Source organism: Lissotriton helveticus, chromosome 1_1, assembly GCF_964261635.1.
Source record: "Lissotriton helveticus chromosome 1_1, aLisHel1.1, whole genome shotgun sequence".
In the NCBI taxonomy this organism is placed as follows: domain Eukaryota; kingdom Metazoa; phylum Chordata; class Amphibia; order Caudata; family Salamandridae; genus Lissotriton; species Lissotriton helveticus.
Window position 1 is genome coordinate 641,489,540 of NC_136057.1, and position 26,742 is coordinate 641,516,281.

The following is a 26,742-nucleotide window of genomic DNA, read 5'->3' on the forward strand; positions in this document are numbered from 1 at the left end:
ATATCTCTTCTACCACTGGTAATTTATTTCAGGAAGAGGATACTCTCCAATGTCTATTATCATGGGCTTTGATCCTTGCAAGTCAGCTATACCCCCTGACTGCTCTAACCCTGTGATTTCCACACAGAATTACCTAGAGGGCAGTGTGAGTCTCCAGCTGGACAGAATTACATTTACTTTTTGCTAATCTATTCCTGAACAGAGTTGTGGGAGACAAATGAGGGTTTCTTGTGCACCTGACTAGGCATGGAGTGGCCTTCGGATTAACCCAATGGACTTTGGAGGTGATGCTTGGATGACCCCCGCCTCAGGAGGAGTATCACACTTCCTTCTATTAGTTAGAATGAGCCCTGTCAGAGCTCTACAATGTAAAATAAAGATCTGTTTTACTGCCTGGTTTGACACAGGTGGAATTTCAATGTAGTCACAATAAACCCACTTATACTACCTGGACGGTCAATGTACTTCTCACCCACCAAGGCTGTGATTAGAGCATTACTGAGGTGAGCAGCTCTTAAGTAGGATTACATTTCCCATCGGTTCTGGCACAGATTTAAGAAAATGCTTGACCAAAAATACCTTGACAGGCCACAGAAGCAAATAAGAACATATTATTATTCAGTGGCTTAAAATGGCCCTTAGCGTGAAGTAGAAATGTTTGCAGTGCAATGGAGAGCAGCCAGACATTCGTGCATTAAAATCTGGTTATCTGGTTCTGTTTCCTGCCCCAAACAATTATTGTGATCCAGGTCAGTGCTATTATTTCACCAAGAAGACCAGTAAAATATTGTTTTATAGATATTTTTAAGGACGTTTTGAGAACAGCCTAATAATAATGTAAAAAAGCACTTTAATATCAGCGTGATGCTGCTGGAAAGAGTGGGATTTTCCACCTCCCAATAGAGATCCCTAAGTGATTATTTTTGTGTGTGATTGGTGCCAGAATATCCTTGAAGTACGGATGACACAGACAGAGTGGGCCATACTGGTGGCATACCTCTTATAGATGGAGATGTTCTCCAGGTTCTTGCTATTAAAATAGGTCTGGAATGCATTACAGGGGCGACAATTTATCACAATCTTTAAATACCCTAGTCTAATATTGTGCGAGCAGGGGCTTATTGCTTATAAGCAATATGGTTAATTAAACAACAAGGAAGCAGTGGAAGGCACTCACCATCTCGTATGGTCTGCGTTGGCCATTCCAAGGTCTCCATCAGCACTTTCGATTCTATGAGCGTGTTACAAATGGACAATAGGAAAAATACACCAACTTTGGGGTGTGTTGTATGTTGTCACATGACAGGGGCTCACAGGATTGCTGTAGCTATTTGGTGAGCAGGGAGGAGCGGTAAGCTGTATCCATCAGCCCGGGCAATGCTACTGTCCACCACACCCTCCAAGATTTCACCATTCCCCCGAAAATCCGTCAGCTCCAGCGCCTGCTACCCCAAGCTAGCACTATCTGGGAGATGTTTATGTTTAGGGCATCCTTACCATCTTGCTCTTCTTCAACATAGTTCTCAAATTCGTTCCTTTGTTCTTCATAATATTCCCTCCTGCGCTCATCAGCTGACAGCCTCTGTCTGTTCTCCACTGCAATGAAAATGTTCATTAGGTCAAACATTGAAACGCTTTTGCAATTAAGCTAATTGATAATTAACCACATAACATTACTTTTTCTGGCTGTCTCTATACCTTCAAGTTCAGTTTTCACGTCAGTATTTACTTAGCATATGAAAACCTTTAGATAAGCAAGAGCTGTGTCAATGCGAGAGGAAACACGGGATGAATGAAACACTTCACAATACCATCAGTTAAATGCCCTTTTATAAACACATATGCCCTACTAATGCGTGGCCCTGTAAACGAGTTGGAAAGAATGCACCTGGTAATTACAATAAATCAGGGTGTGTGGTAGTTACTGGGTGTTGCTGATTCGTACGTGCTTTGCTTAATTTGTAAAAGAATAAGTGCAGGTGTTCAAGTTTTGTTCAGAACCCTCTTCAAGGTTGGGCTATCGAATATCAAGGCTCTGTTGTCTTGACTCCACCTCGAGCCTCTTTAATCCACCACTAGATTCTCACTGGATCTATAATTCTGGCTCGCAGGCTCTTTTTCATCACTGATTTCTAACTTTACCACCCCTTATGCTGCCTTTCCCTTCCTCCGTCTTTCTTCCTTTTGTGTTTATCTCTTTCTTCCTGCGGATCAAAGTTTAAAAGAAAATAAGTGCCAATCCCCAAACATGAGTGCAGGTGCACCCAACCTGCAACTACCAGTTCAAATTAAGCACTGGGTTTCTTCCCAATTATGAGCTCATGCCCTTTAAATCAGTGTTTTACTGATTAATGCAAGTCGCACCTCTTTCTAGACACTTTTCCCATAAAAACATCTGCCTGCTTTTCCCAGGAAAAGTTTGTCCTGGGAAAAACCTAAATGATGTGGCTTTTCCTACCAACTCATAATCTTGATCCAGAGGGTAACTCCGACTGAAGGCACAGTTGCGATTTCCGCAAAAATCTTAGTGAGGGGGTGTTAGCACATGCCTCTTTTTGTATGGTCACCCCAAGTTTTTGGACTGATGCTTCTAGTTTTTCAACTTCAAGAGTGCACTAAGGCCTGCTAACCAGACCTCAGTGTCTGTAAATAACCCTTGAAACTAGTATGTGGAATTGACTTTTATCCAATTGGCTAAGCTAACTTACCTGTAAGTCCCTAGAAATGGTACCCAGGATATGTAAATTAGAGGGTCCCCTTAGGGATCGAGGCACTGCTTGTGCTACCCTGGGTGTGACACACGTAAAATGAGACTCCCGGCCCGCCATTGTCATGCTGGAAGAGCAGTTTAATCTGCTAGCCTTACTTTGCCAAAAAAAAAGTAATAGCAAAGTCAGACTTCACCCTGATATATGTTTAAGTCACCCCTATGGAAGACCTATCAAGTCCTAAGGCAGGGTGCAAAATATCCCATGGGGAGACCATGTAGTTTTACATGGTCTAATAGAAAAGAAGTGAATCTGTCATTTTTATTGTGGAAAAACTTGGTCGCACAATTGGCGAGTACAGAGATACATGCTGGCCCCTCAGCTCTACTTGAGTCTCAGGTCAAAATTATTGTAACAAGTTGCAGTGTGCAACTTTAGAAAAGTTGCCGCTTTGTTGCCTTTAGTCCCCTGTGCCCATACTGGTTGCACACAGGGCTCTGTCGCGAGACAGTTTTCTATCCTGCTGGGGACATGTGCTGACGACTCACAGGAAAGTATACTATAGGAGCCTGCACTGAAAGGGGGTGTCACCTCCCTCCTGCAGGCAGCCACATGGGTATAGGCTCAAAAGTGAACTTCAAAGGAGAAGCCGCCTTTGAAGGGCACATGGGTAACACTTGGGAGAGGGGCTGCTCCATTGTTCAGGCAGACAGACTGGCACTAGGGACAGGAGGAGAGGGGTAACCAGTTGCCTAATCGGTTTCCCAGGAGCACGTAGCCCTCTTGGTAGCCACATCTCTGGGCTGGGCTGGGGAGCTCCACATGCTGGTAGAGGGGTCCTGCCATATTGGAAGTGGGTAGAATGGTGCATCCACTCGCAGGAAGTGGTCATCAGGTGGGAAGGAACCCGGTAGCCCATTGGCTACCAACTACATCTTGCCCTGAGGGCATTTTCTGCAGATAAGTAAGGCACCCCTGGCATTCCAAACTCCGATCTCGGCTGGGCTGGACAAAGCACCGAGGAAGGACTGCCCTGCTGTACCATGGAAATGGCAAAGAGAGGCTGCACTGTTGTGGGCTGCACCTGCTACACCTGATGGCTAAAAAAAGAGAGGTACAGTGCCTGATATATCCTACTCAAGGAGAAGTCGTCTCCAGAGCCCAGCCAGTTGGCCACCTAAAGTGACGCCAACCTACTACATTACACCTAGCCCAAACTATTTAGTGAAAACATTTCCGTGTCAAATTTGTTGACTTTGTCAAACCTAGTTTGAGGTTGAGTGAAATTATTTGATTTACTAAACCTTGTAAATTCTATACCTCCGTAAAACTCAGGTGGATCTTTTTCGTTGTGGTGTCTAAAATAAAGTCTATTTTCAAAAATTGGTGCCGATTTCTTTGGTGACTTGTCAAGCTCCTCTTCAATTGTTTTGGTGATGTTTAAATGCTTTATACTTGTCTCTTTGTCTAAACCTTGTTGCTCAGAGCCACAGCTACACAGGGTTTAGCTTTAGGGTTGGCAAACGAAACCTAAGAGTCCTAAAGGGGTTTGTTAAGTGTATTACACTGTGAGGTCGCACAACCACACCATAAACAACACACCATTTCCTCACAGGGGCATAGAATAAATTAATATTTTGAGGTAAATGCAGAAAAAAAAACTGCAAAAAGAGAGAAAAAAAATATTATTTGATAGTAACCTTGGTAAAACCCCAGCAAGAAGTGAAATGTTTCAGGAGTTCAGCTGTTTTCAGAAATGGTCTACATTTTCAGCTTTGCAAAATGAAATGAAGACTTGGCTCCGAGAAAGAAAGACAGGCTGTTTCCCTACTAAATGATCTAATCCAGCCAATTTCACATGTTGACCTTTTAGAGAAGGCAAACTTGGCATCATCTTTCCACCTCCTTGGAGGTTCACTTTCATAGCTATTGGCATGTGTGAACCCATCAGTGAACGAGAGGGCTCAGGCTGGGGACATCAATTAGTCAACACAGAAGCTAATGGAGTTGGTAGACAGAGGTTTAAAGTAGAGTATGGCCATTTCAGCTTGACAAATGTGTAGATAAGTAAATAAAAAGAGTTTAAAATAGTTGTCAGATGTGTGTCATTCACCAACAACGTTCTATTCAATAATATGAATAGATGAAAAATATGTAATGTTTGCACTACCAAATAGGTGTAAAAGAATATATTTGAAAATTCTTTAGAACATGTTTTAGGTCTCGCCTAAAGATTGCTTTAATCTGCTGATGAGCAGACCTATTATATCCAATATTGAATTAAATTGGGTTTTGTGCCCACTCCCTGCTCTTAATTCAATTTATTTTCTTGTCTACCTCACTTCCCTGCCCTTGAGTCCATTGCTTTCCTTCCTATCCTTGTGTTTGTCCTGCCCAAGAAGCCTTGTAGGCTCACTGTGTCTGACTCGATAACTTCTATGATTGCTACCCCAATCTGTATTGCAGATGGTCATCTTAAAATGTTGTTCACTCATTCTACGCATGCGCAGTGGGCATCTTTTTAACAGTTTTCCATGTACTTTGCTAAAGATGACAGCAGAAAGTGCATATGCCTGTACGACGACCATCTTTGGCTACAATATTTGAGGTAAGTTTATATTACCTACTTGATAGTTTTCACTGCCACCTAAATGGGGCTTGTCAGACTTTCGATCCCAGGCCCTATCAGAAGCCTGGCTAGAGTGAGGCTGGATCAAGACCGGAGTGTATATCTCCATCCATATAATGACTACTGATTTGGCAGGTTCATGCTAGCTGAGGCACAGGCAAGTGAACATAAATAGGACAAACAGAAGCTATCAATTGGAATAGCTTCTGCTTGTTATGCTGCCACACTGATTCTATGCAAAACAACAGTTGATGGACAGAATGCAGAACAATGTCATACATTCACCCCAGTACAGAGATCTGGGCCTAAATCCATCGTTTGTTTGCACTCCACACCACTCCAGTTCAGACACTGATTCTAGGCTAAGATCAGTAGCATAGCCAGGAGCCCATCCAGAGCACCAGCATTGTGTCAGAAGGTAAGCTGAGATGTGGGTACAAGAAAAGGGATTTAGAGCCTGAGCATGCATGTATATGTTTGTGTGTGTGCATGCACACAAATGCTTGACTCTGTGTGTGTGTGTGTGTGTGTGTGTGTGTGTGTATGTCTATCAATGTATGCATGCATGTCTGTGAGTGAATAGATATCTGTGTGTTTATGGAGGTGGGGGCAGAGAAAATGTTCATATGGTGGCCACGGGTTAATTGTGACCATGCTTTACATATTGGGCCATTCTGTACCTACATAGGTCTAGCCCCGTCATAACAATAGCCATGGGCAAATGTTGACCATCATAGACATATTGCGGATATTCCAGGGCTAATCGTGGCTATCTCTGCGATAAGTTGACCAATTTAAGGATTTCCTCCTCTTGCCTCACTTCTGCCGTTGTAGCATAATTCTTTATTGTCTAAATCTTTTTTAAAACAGGAGTAGTGGGGGGGGGCGTGGCTACAGCGCCGAGGAAGATGGCCGCTAGCCGGGGGAGTTCTGCCGGAGTGTGACACGACGAGAGCCGTTCCGGATCGTATGACGGTCGTCCGGTCCTCCTGACCGCAACGTTTGCAAGCGGATTGTCTGCAGCGCTAGGAACTATCATCCCGAAAGCGCAGGGTGAGCTGTACTCGCTGAAATCCTGCTTTCATAATTCGGCGGTTCGCGTCTGAGGCGCGTCCGCCATTTTGGGTTCTCTGCTGCCTTCTGTTTACAATGACTTGCTGCCTCACCCAAAGTCAGGCTTTATGCAGTGTTTTTACCTTTTGAGAAGCGCTTTTGGCACTGTTTTGGCAGTATATTTGGCAGTTTATCCGAAGTGTGATGTAGTGGCACAAGTGGATACCTGCAAATTTCTTTTCTAATATAGCTGCCATTTTAAAGTGACTTTATCCCTTTGTTGCTGGTTTATAGCTCACACACCAAGGGCCAGATGTAGGTAATGCCAGATTACCGATTCTTAAATACCGAATCATACCGATTCAGTATTTAAGAACTGGCAATCGGGATGTAGGTATTTTTACCAATTCAATTACCGAATCGGTAAGATTCGGTAATTACCGAATCGGTATTTACCGATTCGGTAATTGCCATTGGTTCTTATGGGCTTTGAGGCCCACAGGAATCAATGGCAATTACCGAATCGGTAAATACCGATTCGGTAAAATTACACCCTGTTGCACCCCTGATTCTGGCTTGTGTGCAATGTGACACATATACATGCCCTTAGGGCATGTATGTGTGCATACATACAGATGTGCATGTACACAGAAATTCATTATTTACCACCAAGTATTATTTGGTGGTAAATAACGAATTCCTAAGGGCCTGTGGCACTGTTTTCAGTGCCACCTACATCTGGATTTACAGAATCTGTAAATTTACCGATTCAGTATTTTACCAAATCGATAAATATACCGAATCTGTAACTTTACCGATTCTGTAAATTCAGGCCCCCTACATCTCAATATCCAAATACCGGTCGGTAACGGCCGAAATCGGCCATTACCGACCAGTATTTGGCGACCTAGATCTGGCCCCAAATGTCTTATTACCTTTTCTCCTCATTCTGCCTCATTTTTGGAAAAATAAGTTCAGTCAACTAATTGCTCTTCACAGTTTTTTCTGGCTACTGTTTTAATCGCTTTGCCAGCCTGCTGTTCATGTTATACGCATTTTTATCTTTTGAGGAGCACTTTTGGCAGCATATTTGGCAGTTTGACCGAGTTTTTTCTGGCTACTGTTTTAATCGCTTTGCCAACCTGCTGTCCTTGTTATCCTCCTTATACTCACCACAGGCAGACGTAACTTTCACTAAGAGGCTAAGATTTTTCACTGTGACAACATTCGCCTGCTGCACTCTCCTAGCTTCTCATTTTTTTTTTTCACAACAAAATTTTATTGATTTTATAGATCGGGTAAGCAAAAACCGCGGACCTCCACAGTCAGGAGAGTCCTGCCACAGTGTTAAGTATACAGAATCAAGATGCAGGCCCAATCAGAAACAACCCCACCCAACCTCCCGCCACCCAACACACCCAAACGAGCCCCCTACCCACCCCTTATCCCTCCCTAACCCCGTGCACGTGTTCATTTCTAGACACCAATAGTCGGTCAAATCTGGTAAAAGAGCCAGTGTCCCCTCAGGCCCACAGCCCGTCCACTGAATCCGTTTCTCCGTCATCTGGTTCCACCGGGGGATCGAGTAACAAACCCCTATATTCCGCCCACCTTTTCCATATCTTGAAATGTTTGCGGGGACATCCTCTTGCTTCAAATACCGGGCGTTCCAAGCCCATGCAGTAATCAATTCCCGCCTTCCAAGACTCAACGGGGGGGCCCGCTCACTCTTCCACGCCTGCGCCAGGTCTCGTTTGGCAATGACAAGGCCCAACAGCAACAGATGACGCTTGTATATGTTTCCCCCAATACCCTCTAGGACATGGAGCAGGGCCAAGTGAGGAGTCCGGGGAAGGTCCCATCCCAGCACCTCTGACAGACAGCTCCATACACCCCCCCAGAACCGGGACAAACCACCACAGGACCACACAGTATGTAGCAGCGTGCCCATTTCAGCGCCACAACGCAGGCACTCCGGAGACCCAATCAAGCTCGCCTTCCACAATCGCTCTCGTGTATAATAGGCCCTGTGTAGATATTTGAACTGTATTAGGCGCAAGCGCACCGCAATAGCAGCACCCCGCGGGGACTCTAGAGCCTCCCTCCAATCATCCTCATCCATCGGGCCAATGTCTCGCTCCCAGGCCTCCCGCAGTTTAAGGAGGGAAGAGGAGCATTGAGTTACCAAAGTTTGGTATATGCGGGACACTTTCTTATCGCCCAGATCTCCCATAAAGACTTTAGCCTCCAGAGGTCTGAACTCCGGCAGCGACTCCAGGCCCACCAAGCTAGGCCCAAGTGCATGGCGGAGCTGAAGATATTTGAAGAATTGGGTATTAGGCATATGATACTCAACACTAAGCTCTTGAAAAGATTTAAGTGCCGTGCCGGATACGACGTGGCCTAGCGATGAGATCCCAATGGAGTCCCAACCTTCAAACCCGGATAACGTGGCCAATGCTGGAAGCTGCCCATTATGCCACAATGGGGTCTCGGCCGTCAGTCTGCCCCACCAACCCTTACGGCGCAACACCTGGCGCCATATCGTAAACACCACCTGTGTGGCCCGGGGTAACCGCCGCCGCAGTCCGGCCGAATAGAGAATCGTGTGCAGAGTGTGGCCTCTCATCAGTTGGTGTTCCAGCGCGTATGCCGGGTCCCCTCTACTTCCATACCACCATTCGTTGAGGACCAGTAGGTGGGAGGCTTGGTAGTAGGACAATACGTCCAACGTCGCAAGCCCACCACAGTAAGTGGACAGAAAACATGTACGCAGTGCCACCCTGGCAGCACCCCCAGCCCACAGGAATCGTCCCAAAGCAGAATTAACCTGCCGAAACCACTGGGGTGCAATCGGGTGCGGGTGATTCTGTAACTGGTACAAGAGGCGCGGGAGCGCAACCATCTTAAATATCGCCGACCTGCCAAAAATAGTAAGGGGCATTCGCGCCCATGTTTTAAGGTCCGACTGGACTTTATCCCAGACCGGCACCACATTCCGCTCCCAGGAGATCGACGCGGATTCCGATAAGAAGACACCCAGATACAGTAGGCCTCCAACCGCCACTTTCAGGGCCGACGCCCAGTGGCCCGCGCGCGCTCCATCACCCAACACCCATAAGGTGGACTTTTGCGGGTTAAGGTACAGACCCGAGACTTCCCCGAAGATGCGCATGATTTGTAACACCCGCGGGCCTGACCTATCGAGGTCAGTAAGGAAGAACAGGACATCGTCCGCATACAGCGCAATCCTATCGGTGCATCCCTGGTCCCATCTAAAACCTTGCAGCTGTGCATCAATGCGCACCCAAGAGGCGAGGGGCTCCATCGCTAACGCGAAGAGGTAGGGGGAGAGTGGGCAACCCTGACGGGTCCCCCGCCCGATTGGAAACCGCACAGAGACGGCACCCGAGACCCGCACGGCTGCCGTGATGTCGGTGTAGAGCAACCGAACGTATGAGATGAAAACTGGGCCCAAGTTAAGGCGGGGCAGGAGTGCAAACAAATAAGCCCAGCTCACGGAGTCGAACGCCCTATCTATATCCGCCAGCAACAGGGCCGCTCGCTCACCCGTGGCCCCCATCGCATCGATGGCCGTCTGAGCCCGTCTGACATTGTGTCGCGTCGCCCTGTGCGGCATAAAGCCCGCCTGGTCCGGATGAACCAGATCCGCTACGTAGGGGAGAAGCCGGTTCGCCAGCACTTTTGCCAGTAATTTAGCTTCTATGTTAAGCAACGATATGGGGCGATACGAGTCGTGCCTAGCGGGTGGCCTACCCGGTTTCTGGAACATCACCACCTCGGCATGTCGCCAATCAGCGGGCAACCGACCCGACTCACGCGCAGCCTCTAGTGCCGCCTTATAGTGAGCCCCCAGTTGGAGCTGGAACTTCTTGTCAAATTCGCACGGGAAACCACTCGGTCCGGGCGCCTTCCCCGTGTTGAGTTGCGCCAGCGCGTCCCCCACCTCCTCCCCCGTGATAGGGAGATCCAAGATCGCCCGCGCCTCGTCGGAGACCACCCTCGGGGGCAGGTCCGCGATAAACTTATCCACCGCTTCGGCCGGAAGGCAGTCCTGCGGCGCATAAAGTGCTGCGTAGTATCGCGCGAAACTGGCCGCCAGTTCAGCTGGGTCCGTTATCGTAGCTCCAGTCTCATCAGCAAGTCCAGGCAGCGTAATCGGCTGCATGGTATTCTGACACAGTCGATGAAGCATAGTGCACGACTTGTCCCCCCACTGGTAAATTCTACTGCGGGTGGCGAGCCATGCCTGGCGAGCCTCATCAAGCAGCACATATGCATGAGTCTGTTGCGCCTGCAAGAGCGACCGCACAGCGTCTCCACCACCCTCCTCCTTACACCGCCTCTCGAGGGTCTCCACCCGCGCCGCCGCTGCTACTATGGCCTCCCTATGTCGTCGGCGTGCCGCCGCGCACCACGCTATGTCCACCCCCCGAAGTGTGGGCTTCATAGCTTCCCAGGCCAACAACACATCCGTGTCCCCGACAAGGTTTTCCTGCCAATAATGGGCTATCGCTCCCCGTATATGCCGGACGTAATCAGCCTGCTGAAGATGCCACGAGGACATTCGCCACCGGAACGGCTGCTTCCGCCCGCACAGGTCAACATCTACAGTCACTGGAGAGTGGTCAGACAACCCTCGAGGCAGGATGGCCGCCCCCGCACTCGGCTCAGGCACCCACTCGGCACAAACACACAATCCAGCCGTGAAAACGAGCCATGCACTGCAGAAACATACGTATATTCTCTGGCCGCCGCACGCAGATGTCGCCACGTATCGACCCAGCCCAGTCCATCCACCATCGCACGCAACCGAGAGGGGGCAGCCACCACAGGCGGACCCCGCGGCCGAAGACGGTCCATAGTCACATCCAGCACATCATTCCAATCTTCACCAATCACAGCAAGGGACGCTGGGACCTCTGCCCATACCGCAAACAGCCTTTCAGCTAGAGCCCACTGCAGAGGGGGAGGGGCATAGACACTCCCAAAGACGACTGGTTCCGTACCCACCCTACCCTGCACAACAATGTATCTGCCCTGAGGATCAAGCCAAAGTTTCTCATGTACATATGCAAGTCGTCTATGAATCAAGATGGCAACCCCTCTAGAACCCCTCGAAAAGCCGGCGTGGAAAACCTGGTGGTAGCCAAATCTTTGCAGGCAGGGTGCCTTCGTGCCCATCATATGCGTCTCCTGCAAGAGCAGGACATCCGCCCCCTCCCGCTTAGCCCCCCTCAGAACAGCTCCCCTTTTAATTTTATCCAGTAAGCCCCGGACGTTCCAGCTCAATATGCGCATAGACATACAACGGGGCCCTGTAGGCAATGCATCAACCATAATCCCAGGGAAAATAAAGCAAGAGGACCCAGCAGCAGGCCCGTACATACAACACCAGCTCTAGTTCAGCATGAAAATCACGTGCACCACCAACCGAACCCCCCCCACCCACACCCCTAAATAACAACCCCCTGAACACCCCGTCCCCCAACCTCCACCCCCCCCCCCCTATACCTCCTAGAACACAGAAGTATCTGTCGCGGCATGGGCGACCTCGGGCCCAAAACAGAGCGCCCAAAGCCTACCATACCAATGGATCCCAACCACCCACTCAACCTACAGGAACCCCCCTCTCACTAACACCCGCCTATAATAGAGGGATGTAGCCCCGATCAGATAGCACCCCGAACCCCACCCCGCAGCCCCATGTTCTCCCCAACATGTAACGCAGATAGTGTCAAGGCATCTCGTCCCGGATTGGTTGGGCAGCAGGACTTACTCATCAGCCACACACTGCCAAGATCTACCACAGCCATAAGTCACCTTACTTTCAAACGATGTTCAATTGTCCTTATTCGATTGGTCCGAGTCCGCCGGTGTTCCATCTCCTGCCCCAGCGTGAGAAGGGGAGCGCTGCCGCGATCTAGAACTCCTGTGTCTTTTCCCCCTGATGCGCTGGGTCGCCCGCTCCGGAGAGGAGCTCCTGGAGGAGCCCGGGTTCAGGCCCGGTTGAGCATGTGGCCGAACCCTCACCGTCTCATCTGTCCACTTAAAGACATCCTCCGGGGTATCAAAAAAGTGTGTCCTCGATTGGAAAATCACTCGAAGGCGGGCTGGATAAAGTAGCGAGTACTGGAGCTTCCGGCCGCGCAGCTTCGCCCTGGCCGCCACGAAGGAGTGTCGTTGCTGCTGTACCATCTTCGTATAGTCCGGGAAGATCATGATTTTCTGACTGTCAAACATGACCGTGTCCTTCGCCCTCGCCTCCCGCAGTATGGTGTCCCTGTCGTGGAAATTTAAGATCCGTGCGATCACCGGTCTGGGTCGCTCGCCCGTGGGCAGTTTCTGCGTCAAGGCTCTATGGGCGCGCTCTATTACGAAGCACCTCGAAAGCGCGTCTGGGGGTAACCACGACTCCAGCCACTGGGACAAGAAACCTTCCATATCCCCCTTCTCGCAGCCCTCGGGAAAACCCACGAAGCTAAGGTTATTCCTACGCGCCCGACCTTCGGCATCCTCCACTCGAAGCGCCAAGCCCCTCTGGATCTTCTCCATCGCGGCCACCTTCTGTTTCAGGGACCCCACATCGTCTTCCACTGTTGAAAGCCTAGATTCCGCTTCTGTGATGCGGGTCACTGCGTTGCGCAGGTCCTGGCGCAGCAAGGTCACATCTGCCCCCACCGCACCTATCTTGGCGTCAAGCATGTCTCTGGACTGGGTGATAGCCGCCATAAGCGCCGCATTGTCCGGTCCCGCGCTCTGGCCCCCCCCCGATGCGCCAGCACCTCCATTCGGCCCCGTGAACTTGTCGATGGGCCCTTGTTTGGCAGGTCCGCTGCCTCCTCCACCCCTGGTCATAATGCAGGCCGTAATCGGGCCGCCGTTCCAAGGTGTGTCCACAGGCCTCAGGGCAGGTCGCGCACTGCAGGGGTCCAACTCACCGCAGCCCCAAGGTCCTCGGTCGCTGGCCGTCACCGTACCTCTCACCCACACACACTGGGGCCAGGGGGACTCACAAAGGACGAAGTAGCACCCTAGCCAGGGTCACACAGCAGGAGCCTCCAGCCCGGACAGGCGGCAAGATGTCCAGCGCAAGTACCAGTAGCGCCACCAACACCGCAGGCGAGGCCGTCCACTCCACAGTCCACGTTGGCTCCGGGCAGCACCACCCACCGCCAGAGGGCACGAAAATTGAGGGCCCGGTTTCAAGGCCTCAGCACCAGCCAACACTGTCCTCCGGCGTCTGGAATAGCCGAGCCGCCACTCAAGGAGCGGAGGGGCACAGCGGGGCCCCCGCCCTCAGCTCCGGCGTCTGGTAAAGAAGTCGGGGCGGCGCCAGCAGGCGGGGCTGAGGACCAGCACCAGAGCCTCCCGCCCGGACTCCACCAAAATCGAGGCCCCGGCTCCGCACGCCGGACCAGGCCTCAAATCAATGTCACCTCCGCCGTCAGCGCCAGGGGACCAGGGAGCTCAACTCGTCACCCCGGAGGACGCCTCACATCATCCGCTCCAGTAGCCAGGGCCGGGGACCAACACCAGGATTTGCGGCCTGGGCACCACCAAAATCGAGGTCCCGGCTCCGCACGCCGGACCAGGCCTCAGGGCGCAGCCACCGCCGTCGGCAGCTCCGGAGGACCGGGGAACTCCGCCTGTCGCACCGGAGGACGCCTCGCACCATCCGCCACCAGCGCTGAGTTGGAGAGCTGCCAGGTAGGTCCGGGAGCAAGGATAAATGCACGGATTAATACAGGGCCGGTGGGAGCTCTAACAAGCTGCGTCCACCATCTTCGCCCACTAGGCCACGCCCCCCCTAGCTTCTCATTTTAAGCCTCTTTAACATCAATATTTCAATGGTGACGCCAAGTGCTAACCGGAATAATACTCGTAGTTAATCCGCCTTTGGAAGATGTAAACCATTTCAGTGTTCTCCAAGACACCATGGATGATACACCAAATGACATGCCTACCGTAAAATGCACCTCCTCTCCTTCTTCTCGTACAACTTCCAAAACCTCTACCAAAATTTCTTCTTCTGTTTCCACGTCAGGAAAAAGAGTCAAAACAAATCCTCCTTCTCCTACCAATACACCATCCTCCATCTCCATAGAGCTTCTATTGGAGGAAATTCGTGCTCTTAAACCCTACATGACGAAAACAAATTCTCACCTCGAAGTCAATTGGTCACATACCGAGCAATGTATGTATGTATGTATTGCGACTTATATAGCGCATGTATCACCCGAAGGCATCAAGGCGCTTGCCTTGGGAACCCGTCCTTGCTTTTCCCTGTGAGATAACCCCTACTGGGTATCCCCAGGGTGAAAGCCAGGCATCCCGCAGCGGGTGGGCCGCCGTAGTGGAGATTAAGCAACTATTGCCCAGAGTTGCAGCGTGGGGCCCCATGATTAGAATAGGCACCGAGGCGAGAATTATCGAGTCCGTGGACATTTTTGGGCTCAGGACCCTGCCGCGTCGGGAATTAAACCCTGGTCCCGGGCCAGACCTCTGCATCAGGGTCTGCCGCTCTAATCAGTGAGCCACACTCCTCCAGCAAAGAGTGGATAATCTTGAAAGGGAATTTGCTTCAGCTCGAAAAGTTATTGACCAAGTTCCTGGTGTTCATAAAGAAAGTGATGTTCTTAAGCAGCAAGTTGAAAATTTAGAAAATAAAAATAGGCGTAATAACCTACGCATTTATGGACTTGCGGAAGGCCTTGAGGGATTGAATCCTATTTCTTTTTTCCAATAATTTTTGCCCACCTGGTCTTCCTCCCTCGCCTCCTTTAAATATCCAACGGACACATCGTTTGGGATCAACATCTCGCTCATCCGCTTCATCGTCTTCTTCAGTAAAACCTAGAGGTGTTATTCTGTATTTTTTGGAATACACTGATCTCCTTAAAGTCCTTCATGCTGCCAAACAGAAAGGGAAAATCAATTGGAATGGTTCTAACCTTTTCTTTGCTCAAGACTACGCTAAGGTCACTGCAGATCGCCGCAAGAAATTTTTGGAGATGAGACAGGCTCTATGTTCCTTGAATGCTCGTTTTGGCTTATTCCATCCTTGCCTTTTTAAAGTGACTTATAACAACAGATCAACGCATTTTGAGGATCCAGCATTACTTCAACAATTTCTCAACTCTTGCAGAAATTATTCCATGGACATTCCTCTTGCTTGAGTCTTGGGTGTAATAGTTCTGTGTATAGTGGTATTGACCTACTCATATGGGTGTTGTTAATTCATTATCCCTGATGTACGCTGTATTTTATGCTATATTTTGTCGCCATCCTCGTTATTAACATTATATCTTTTTGGATTCCTTTCAGATGCGGTCTCGTGGCCCCCCTCGTTTTATGTGTCCCTTATGTTTTATCTGGAATCGTGTCTCCTTCCGCCGCGTTCTCACGGAGACTTCGGTCCGGTGTGCTACCTTCCTTATGTGGTTCCACCAGCCCCATTCTTATTGTTGGTTTGTGGTATGTCTTTTTGACATCTTTGTTCATTATCAATTGTTTATTTTGTTTTGTCTGCTTGTCTTTCTCCATCTTTCTATATTTCACAGTACCTTTCTTTTTTCTCTTTTTCTTACTTTCATAATCCTGAATTTCTTACCTAATCGTTTCTTCTATATTCTCATTTTACTGCATACAAAGTTTCTGAATTATTATCATGTTTATTTAACAATAGTTCATGTTCTGCTTGATAAATGCTTATTTTTCTGCTTTTATACCATTTACATATGTTTGTTTATAATGGTTCACCTTTAGAGTTGTAACATGGAATGTTAAAGGAGTTACTCACCCTATTAAAAGACAACGTGTGTTAACCCATTTAGCTATATTAAAGACGGATATTGCTTTCCTTCAAGAAACTCATTTATCAGACGCTGAGGCAGCCAAATTGAAGAGTGGTTGGGTTGGTCATGTTTTTTCTTCCCCTGCTTTAGGAAAGAAAAATGGCTCCTCTATACTGTCATTTATATACTTCTACCTCTATACTGTGTCATAAAAACCATCAAGCTTCAGTAATACATCAAGAATGTGACCCTGACGGCCTTTGGGTAATTGTTAAATTGCTTATTGATCACGTACCCTTAGTGTTATTAAACGTTTATGCACCAGTTAATATTGATAATACGTTTTGGCCTCTTATTTCTGATAAACTTCTTATGTTTGATGAAGATTATGTTATTTTTGGAGGTGATTGTAATCAGATTTTAGACCCTATCTTAGATAGACTTTCCTCTGTGAAATGTTCCAATACCAAGATGCACTCTCAATTCCCCTCTGCCATACGACGCAAAGCAAAAGCTTTAATTACTATTTGGAGGCTTTGTAACCCAGATCTACTGGAATATTCCTTTTATTCCCCTCCCCATAAATCTCAATCCAGAATAGATTATTTTTTTCTCAGTAAACCTTTATCTCAACTTGTACTACACGCTGAGATTGGTTCCATCCTCATCTCAGATCATTTCCCAGTTTTTGTCGATTTTGATTTGCTCCATTCTCTCCCAATGCTGGTAGATGGCGTTTTATTAATACTTTATTATCTGATCCCAATTTCAAAGGCCAATTCACTTCTTTTGCTTCTGAAGTCTTTTCTATTAATTCCATCCCGGATTCGTCTCCAGTAATGATTTGGGACTCATTTAAGGCGGCAGCTAGGGGCTTTATCATCAATTTCGTTTCGCGTAAGAAGACATTTTTTGAAGCTCAAAATGCCCAGTTATTGGAAAAAATTAAAACACTTGAATATGATTATTATGGCTCATCTTCTGAACTTTCCTTAAAGAATCTTATTGAGGCGAAAATATCTTTTAATAAATCTTCAACTGAAGCTGCATCCTCTTACCTTTTAAAAAGCAGTGCCCGCTATTACGGTGGTCAGAATAAGATGGGCAAACTACTTGCCAATTATTTAAAAATTAGTCGAGAACGAACTAAAATCGAATCCATCCACAACAATAATGGAGATTTGTTCTTTAAAGATAAAGATATTTTAAATTAATTTGTTTGTGTCTATAAAAAGTTGTATACACCAGAGCACCAACCTACATCTGTTGAACTCTCTTCTTTCTTTCAATCGATACCTTCTCCTCATACTCATGATACGGATTTTACCCCACTAGAATTAGATATTACTTTATCTGAAATCAAACTTGCTATGTCGGTTTTAAAAAAAGGCAAAGCGCCAGGTCCAGATGGTTTTACCAATGAATATTATTCTCACTTCGCGTCTATACTTCTTTCTCATCTCTTGCTACTTAACACCTCTTTTATTTCGGAAGGATCCTCCTCAGGATCTTTTCAGGACGCCTTAATCTGTCCAATACCCAAAGAAAATAAAGATCCCTCTTTTTGTAAAAATTACCGTCCTATTTCCTTAGTTAATTTAGACTATAAGATTTTTGCTAAGATTCTTGCTCTCCGTATCGACCCCATTTTACCCAATATTATTGGCCCTGAACAGTCAGGTTTTGTGAAAGGTCGCTTATCCTCAGACAATTCTAGAGTTTTCTTTAATATCTTAAGTAAAGCTTCTTCCCTCGATTATCCCATTGCTGCGATAGCATTGGATGCTGAGATGGCTTTTGACAGGATTAGATGGGATTTTATGTTTCAGGCACATAAATAGATTGGATGCCTTGCTAAATTGATTGCTCTTATCTCCCTATTGTATTCTGGTCCTAAAGCCTCTATTTTTGTTAATGGGAAAACCTCTGATTCTTTTTCTCTTTTCAGGGGAGTCCGCCAAGGCTGTCCCTTATCGCCTCTTCTTTTTATTGTTGCTTAAGAACCTTTTTTAACGAAAATTCAATTAGATAACAGGATTACTGGATTTAAAATCGATACTACACATGTTAAAATGTCTGTTTATGCGGATGACATTCTTTTATAATGTTCAAATCCCTCTATCTCTCTTCCAGCTTTTCTTTCTCAAGTTGATACTTTTTCTCAATTATCTGGATATCATCTTAATTCGGATAAATGTGAAATTCTTCCGTTAAATGTTCTTTGTTTGAAACAAGATTTTCTCTTGGAAATCCTCCAAGATTAAATATTTAGGTTTATGGTTCTCTCCCACTATTCCAGAAACCTTAAAGGAAAATTTCGATGTTCTTTCCAAAACTCTTTCTGCATCTATTGATCGCTGGCATCCCCTCTTTCTCTCCTGGTGGGGTTGCCTAGATTCTTTTAAAATGATGCTCTCCCCACTAATTCTTTATCTCTTGTCTATGATCCCGTTACACATTCCTGATTTTTACTTCAAAAAAATTGATTCCATATTAAACAAATTTTCTTTGGAAGAATAAATCTCCTCGCATAGCTCTTAATGCCCTTAAAGCGGATAAATCTTCTGGCGGCCTCAAATTTCCTGATTTCAAAGCGTACCATTATGCTTTTTCTCTGAGACAATCCTCTAGATGGCTTTCTCCGGATCACTGTGTTCATCCTCTTCTTTGGTTGAATATTGAAAAACACTTTATAGCTCCTTTTCATTTTAAGGAAGTTCTTGCTTTTACTAATAATTTCTCTTCTTTGCGTCCTTTAGTTATCTCTCACACACGTAAATGACTGATTCCTCTTCTGCCATCTTCCTATCCCTCGTTTATCTCGTTAGATCAACAACCTATCTGGCATAATCACTTATTACGCATCAAAGGCCGGACTATCTACTGGAAAACTTGGTGACTCAAAGGTTTAATCTGGATTTCACAATTGTTTTTTCATAACACACCTTTATCCTTCTTGGATCTTCAATTAAAATTCTTTCTTCCTTCTTCCTGTAAATCTCAGTATGACCTGCTTTTCCTTCTCTTTCACAATATCTTCTTTCTTTACCATCCGAGCCCAATATTCCTCCCAGATGTTCTACTCTTTTTCCTTTACTGTCTACCACTACATCGGCTTCTTCTCTTTACAGATCTTCGTTCTTCTCCTCAGACAGGGCCAAGGTGAAGTCTGAATTGGCCTGGGAAAGGATCTTTCTGATTGTTGGTCTATTCCTTTTTAGGACAAATTGTGGTTAAAAATTCATAAAACGTCAAGAGCCGCCAATACTTCTCAAACTCTTTTCTTTATTTACAAACGCCTCCTTTTCACCCCAATGAAATTAGCCTCCTTTTCCACTGATTTTCCCTCCGTCTGCTGGTCCTGTAAAGCCCCTTCTTCTGATTTAAAACACATGATTTCCCGTTTTTGGTTCTAGGTTTGGTCTCAAATAATTAAAATGTTCAACACCCAAATTCCTTTTTCCATTTCCAACATCTTTTTGGGTTCTCTATCTCCTTCTTGGCCACACTCAAATCGGACTCCTTCATTAATTGATTTGCTGCTTGCAATTGCCCTTCACTTAATAACCTCAAATTGGAAACACGCTGACAAAGTTAGTTTTAAAGCTTGGTGGAATGCTGTCTGTTTCCATCATAGATTAGATACCAACAATGTTACTCCTGTATCTTTAGCCATTAAATCTTTTATGGCTCCCCTTATCTTCGTATCTGACAACTATTGCTTCCTCTTCGGCCATTTCTCCTACTAACTCAGATGAAGCTCGAAAACCTCCATGAAGTTTTTTGTTGTCTTTACATTTCCAGATTTATTTATTTATGTATTTATTCATTTTGTTGTTGTTACTCCTTTTATCTTTTTAATTATTGCAGTTTTGGAATTTATACTTTACAGTTTACTTATTATTGCTTTTTGTTGATGTATTAGGGTTTGTGATTCAGGTGCTTTTCTTGCTGGTACTGTTTTATTAAGATATTCCCTTCTTCCCTTTTCCACTCTCCCTTTCCTCCCCCTTTAGTAGTATTCATTTTGTATTATTGGTATTTAATGTTCATTATTACTCTTCATATGTATTCTCTACTATTTCTGTTAATAAAGTTTAAACTTAAAAAAAAAAACAGGAGTAGTGTATAAAGTGTGCTACATGATTGATCTTAGTCATCTTCTTTGCCCTGATATAGACCCTACTTATGTACTACATCAAAGGTAACACTAACTTCTCAAATGTCTGCATTGCATCTCTAGTGTGGATCTTGGTATTTTTGAGACAGAAACAACGTTTCCCTGAATGAAAGTTGGCAACGTTTCTTTAGGGAAATTAATTTATTTATTTAAAATAAAAAAGTATTTCTCTAATACTAAAATATGTGCATTTTCAGAAACTGGCAAGCTGCTGTATGGAGACAAAATTGTTGCATTTCTAAAATATATTTAAATCTAATACTTGAGTAATAATTCATGCTAATCTGAGAGTTTTGTTGTTGATTTTGGTTCCTTGTTACCAGAGGGCATTTCCCGCTGTGGCTATTTTTAGGTTTGTGTACAGATGGGTCAGCTATAGCCCAGTGGTTCCTTCAGAAGTTTACATGATATATTGTGCTCAACCATTCAATTTTTCTGCTTTACACAAGGACGACATCAGCAAGGTGGCAGAAAAGTGGAGTACTAAGTTAGAGGTGAATGTAACCCCTGATATGATAACCTCTTCACTGAACAGTCTAAATAATGCAGTTCAATCGTCAAGTCTGAAATTACAGCTGTTTAGAACATTATTCCAACTGTACTATTCTCCAGACAGGATTCTAAAATGGGCTTGTGATAACGATTTGAGTGATCGTACAAAATGTCCTAAGTGCGCACTTAAAGGGGCAGATATTGTTCATATGTTTTGTTCCTGCCCTGAATTATCTATTTTTTGGAAGGATGTAGTTAGTGTTATCTCAGCCAAAATGGCTAGGCCAATTGTACTCACCCAATTGGATATTATGATCGGGGTCGCTGGGGAAAACAATACATCTAGGGAATTAATGAATATACTTTTGACATGTGCCAGACTAGCTATTGCTAGGGTGTGGATTCAAAATAATCCCCCCACGGTTATGGAATGGTGGCTTTTGGTTAAAGACATTTATAATATGGAAAGTTCTTTGGCGGTAACTAGGGGACAGGGGAAAAAACGAAAAGTAGAAAAAATATGGGGATCAATTATGTCCTAATGTCTTAACTGATACAATGATTTTCAATACTGTTTGGAACTATGCTTTATCTCTTTCCTTTTTTTGTTTTTTGTTTTTTTCTTATGCCTCTTCTCACCCTTATTATTTTTTTTGAGCTTTTCTGAGTTATTTGTATCTGATGTTACTCATGATGCCAATAAAAAATTTTTTAGGTCTGTGTACAGATATATAATCATATGCATTGATATATAGCTTTTTATGATACTATTATTACTTCTGCTTGAGGCCGAAACATGTAAGATTTGTGTAATAATTCGGTTTTCTAATATTATAAGGTGATTGTAAATTGAGCAGTGGCAGTGCTACATGCACATTAAATACTTGTGTAGCTCTTCTGTTTACGTAATTGTGAGATTTATTTAACTAAAGTTTCTTTCTACCTTGCTCCTACAAGTAGATTCTAAGACAATGTAATTGAGAATCTGCTTGTGGTAAACATGGATATATGAAAGAAAGTGGAATGCTGACGTGAAGGAAGATGATATATACTTTTTGGGAGATAGAGGACCATGTAGAATTGGATGGTCAGGTTTTCCTAGTTTGAAAGAAATCTGTGATGAAAGTGCATCTTTTGCCACCCCATAGTTATAGGTTTTAGTGGGAGGGTGAACTTTCAAGGCTCCTTATGAGGGCACACCAAGAAAGTATTAGAATAGTTAATTAGTGCCTCTGCATAACCTCTGTACTTTTAGCCAATTTATGCTTAATTGGGTTGTAAAATGTACTGTTTTTTCTGGTTTTCAAACTTTTGTTTTAGGAAGGAGCCACAGATTCCCTAGGCGAATCTGGTTTGCTTGAGTCACACACTCAATAGATACCATTCTGGACAGGTATTTAAGCCCCCATCACTTTTCGTTTTCACCAAGTGCCACTAAACAGAACTGCATTTTCTGCCAATGATTCTTCTCCTTATTCGCCCTCTCTGCCACTTGCTGACCTGGGTCTCGACACCACAGTGTGCGACAGTTTGGAAACATTGGAATCTATGTAAGATTGGGCAAAGATTCCCCTCCTGATTGGTAATCTGATACCACCCCTTAGCTTTTACTTCTCATATGGGAACTATTATCACAGAATCATTATTGGTTGTAATATCTCTGGTACCTCTATAAATGTTCTTGACATTTTCTACTTTTTGCCGCTACTTATTTTGTTTCAGACATCAGTGGCATCTCGAAAGAGACTCTCCTTTACTGCTCTTCAGCAGTGCTACTACTCGAAATACACAAGATAAAAGTATGAAACTACTGGTGACTCATCTGGCATCCTATTGATTTCCCCTCCCCTAACGTCTACTGCTCCACTGACTGCCTCCTACAAACCCAGTAATGCATTAGGTATCCACGGAATAGGAGTTATGGTAGCTTGTTCTTTCATCTATAGCTTCATATTGTACTTCTGCCATGCCAATGTACTGTAAACTGCATTTGTTACTGTTAATAAGTTGAAAGTCACTGAAAGTATCCACTTTGGAAACATAGAAGACTAATTTGGCCTTGCCAGGATTTATGTATTTATTTTTTATATATTGTTACGCGTATTGCTGACTGTGGATTCTTCATAACATGGACTCTGCCTAATCAGGTTTCAGGAAGAATAAATAACTGAAATCAAAAACAGGCAGGCATTCTCTCTTGTAATATCCAGTATGACATACTTTCAATAAAATTACTTTTTGAAACTTAAAAACAGGCAGGTAGATAGTGGTGCTGAACAACTGGCTTAACTAAGTCACATCAGGCATATTGAATAAGCAATATAAAAGGATACAGTTACAGCAAGGCTTACAAAGGCCTTTCATTCCTCTCCCTGCATGAAAACAAGTGACATTGGCACCTATCAGTTCCAACCTGGTTTACTGTAATGCTCTCTTCCTGGATGGTAATAAGACTGCTCTTGCTAAACTGCAGCTTGTTCAGAATGCTGCAGCCAGATTAATTCTTGATAACCCTAAATTTCAATCAGTCTCTGAGAGGATTTGGAAACTTCACTGGCTACCTGTGAACAAACAAATTACCTTTGACTCTTTGTATGGTTCACACAGCCCTAGACAACATAGGTCCAGGACAATTTAGGAATATGTTTCAAAGCTACATTCCTTCTAAACCGCTACATTCCTCAAGCAAAAATCTTCTAGTTGTTCCGAGGTACAGAATATCGAGATGGGGAGGTAGAGCCTTTTCAGTGGCCACATCCAAGCTGTAAAACTCACTTCCTTATTCAATCTCCAGTCTTCATCTCACGCTTCATTTTGCAAAGGCCATGAAGACCTGGCTTTTTACCCTCTAATGGTCAGTCACCGAGCTCTTTCCTTGCCTTCTCCTCCCTTCCTAGGACTAACTGCTATTAACGCCTTGATGCCATATTGCATTTATTGCGCTTTAAAAGTATTTTGTATTCATTCAAGGGCAGCCGTATTAACATTTGTTCATGTTTCATCATGAATGGATGAGAGCAGGAAAAGTTACAGGTGTATTTTACAATTATGGCAAAAGGGGCAAATAAACCATGCTGTGAGCAACAGTAAAAAAAGGCACAATGGAAATAACCTTACAAAATACTCTGGAGGTGAGTATAAGTAGTGTTATTCTAACACGGCTGATGGTGAAACAAAGCAAGGAAAGAATCAAATAGCTAAAGGAAGAAATCTTAACTGAATCAGGGGTTATTAATATCATCTTTGAAGTCAAAAAGATGGATATGAAGTAACGAATAGGAGTAAGAGTGTGAACAAGAGAGCCAGGATACTGGTCCCACTGAGGAGCTATAACACAGAGTAGGCAGTTAGACGAGGTGGTACATATGAGTCATGAAATTAAGCATTCACATGCAGATGTTTTCCAAGGAGTGATGTTGTTATGAAAGGATTTGAGACTCCGAAAAGAAAGGGCATTCTTGATATGAATATGATGGGGCAGAAATTCTCAACAATCGAGCGATCAATAATGAGTTTTAAATGTAAAGGAGGGGTTTTACCTGTGCAACTTTAATGCAGTTCTGTATGATGCCATTTTGCCAAAAGATGAGTTGGTCAAGGTCAACTAATGAAAGACAAAGTCTTAAACAATCCCTTTGACAATGAAAGGAGATGTCGGGTCGCCAAAATATGAGAATGGTTTCCTATCTGAGATAGTAGAGAGAAGGATGTTGTCAGGTATGAGACAAATGGAACTCTGGAAGAGAGGAAGCCATGAGGAAGCAAGAGCAATGTTAGAATGTTCTCAGATTGAAGAGATGTCATTAGAGACATCAAGTTTCTGCCTAATTTACTTTATTTTGCCTGAGAAGAATAAGGAAAATTTGTTGAATCTGGTAGCATCAGGACCAGAATTATAGGAGCTCTTTGTTTGAGATATGATAATTTCAAATTGTTTCCTGTGACAATTTTGACAATTCTGTTTTCACAGTGAGAACCAAGGATTTACTTCATTTTCTTAAGTTTCATCTTGCTCAGCGACAAAGGGGTTTTCAAGGGACTTCAGAATCTTCCAGCTCTTCTGACCCAGTATCTTTCAAGACTAGAGGCTGGATGAGAACTACCTTTTATAGAGTGATATTATTCAGGGTTTTTATGGAGACAGAGGTAAGAGAGGCTTTGATGAAAGTTATTTGCTTCAAAGAGAAGATTAGAGCTGTAGGAAGCAGGAGGTTGAACAAAGACAGAGAAGACAGAAGTGTACTTTTCCTGTATCTGTAAGCTAATAAGCAAATCATTTAGGTTTGAGACAGAGTAGTAGCAATACAGGTAATACGAAGGAAGGGCTTAAGAAATAATTTGAACTTGTGGCCAGTGGTGAGTGGTGATGATGATGAGCCATCCTACCAGCATTAGATTAACAGTAATATGTGGTAATTGTTGGCTCTCAGCAGGGTCACCCCAGATTTTTGCCCTCATCTACCTTCCTTTGCTGAACCGGTTTATGTTTTCTCTTAGGACTTTTCTCTTAGGACTCTGTGCACTTTTCTTTGCTTTAAAGTGGTAAAATGCTTGTGCTCTCCATTTTAAACATGGTAAAATTGGCCTACACCTAATTGGTACATTTAAGTTGCTTGTAATTCCCTAGCAGATGGTACAATGTGTTCCTAATGTCTATATATGAAATGCTACTCGTGGCTGCAGAACTCATTGTGCCAGCCACTAAAGTAGCACTGTAAAACATATCTGATGCCTGCCACTGCAGCCTGTGTGTGTAGTTTTAAACTGCCATTTCAACCTGGCAAAATAAACCTTTTGCCAAACCTAAACCATCCCTTCTTCTACTTATAAGTCAACCCCTAAGGTAGGCCTTAAAGGGTCATAGGGTAGGTTGCATCACATTTCAAAATTAGGACATGTGTACATATGTAATGTCTTGGGAGTGAAAACCTCCTAAAGTCATTTTTTTACTGTTGTAAGGCAGTACTCTCTCCGATTGACTAACACTGGTTTACCTTATTATATTTAAGTGTTAACTTCAAATTGGGAGCAGATAGAGATATACTGTTTACACTAAAATTAATTATAATGTATATCCTCTTTAATGCTGGAGTTGGATTTTATTATATAATTCTGAAAATGCCACTTTCTTGTCACAACCAACTTTGCCTTTCTGCCAGTATCCTGGGTCATGACTGTTAAAGACTCTGCTGTTGGGGTTTGTGTATTACTTCCAGGCAGTGAGACAAAGGAGGCTTACGTGTGGCCAGGATGGGCTATCCTGACAGCATGGCTGGGGAAGGGCTATACCCAGCTTCACTTACACTTCAGATGGCTTTGCCTACAGTACACACAAAGGAACCTGACACCAGACCTTCGCTGCCTTTTGTCACTCTGAGTCTACACAGTTTGGAGCCTGGACCAGGGGAAGAACTGACCAGACCCAGTTTTGGAGGTAGGCCAGGGAGTTCCCCCACATAAAGGCTGGCACCAGGTATAAAAAATTGGACCTTCAGAACCACTCATCAGAACAATCCCGGACCTGTGGAAGATTCAGGGGAAGGACTGCCTTGATGCCAGAGAGCTGTCCTGTGCTTGGAGTGCCTTGCTGTCTGAAGAAGAAAGTTTGGACTGTCTTGCCTTGATCCCAGGGTAACCAGAGTGATTTCAAGGGTCAGTTGGCTGACCTCCAGTGTGAGCTACAAGGGCCATCAATGAGGGGTCTTTTCCAACCCCATGGAAATTGGCAGTTGTTAAGCCTCTTTTAAAGAAGCCTTCCCTTAACCCTAAAGTCTTAAAAAACTTCCGGCCAATATCTCTGCTTCCTGCCCCTGCAAAGATTCTTGAGGCCCACCTTAATTCTCATTTGACTACATATCTAGA

General features: G+C 44.8%; 1 protein-coding gene across 1 annotated transcript in view; it reads right to left on the minus strand.

Annotated features, from left to right (window-relative positions):
- Positions 1–26,742, minus strand: part of UCMA (upper zone of growth plate and cartilage matrix associated) — a 78,484-nt gene that overhangs the window by 36,776 nt on the left and 14,966 nt on the right. The window contains exon 4 of the mRNA XM_078654906.1: positions 1,498–1,596. Within this exon, the coding sequence (XP_078511032.1) occupies positions 1,498–1,596 (99 nt within the window). The remainder of the gene's footprint in view (positions 1–1,497; positions 1,597–26,742) is intronic.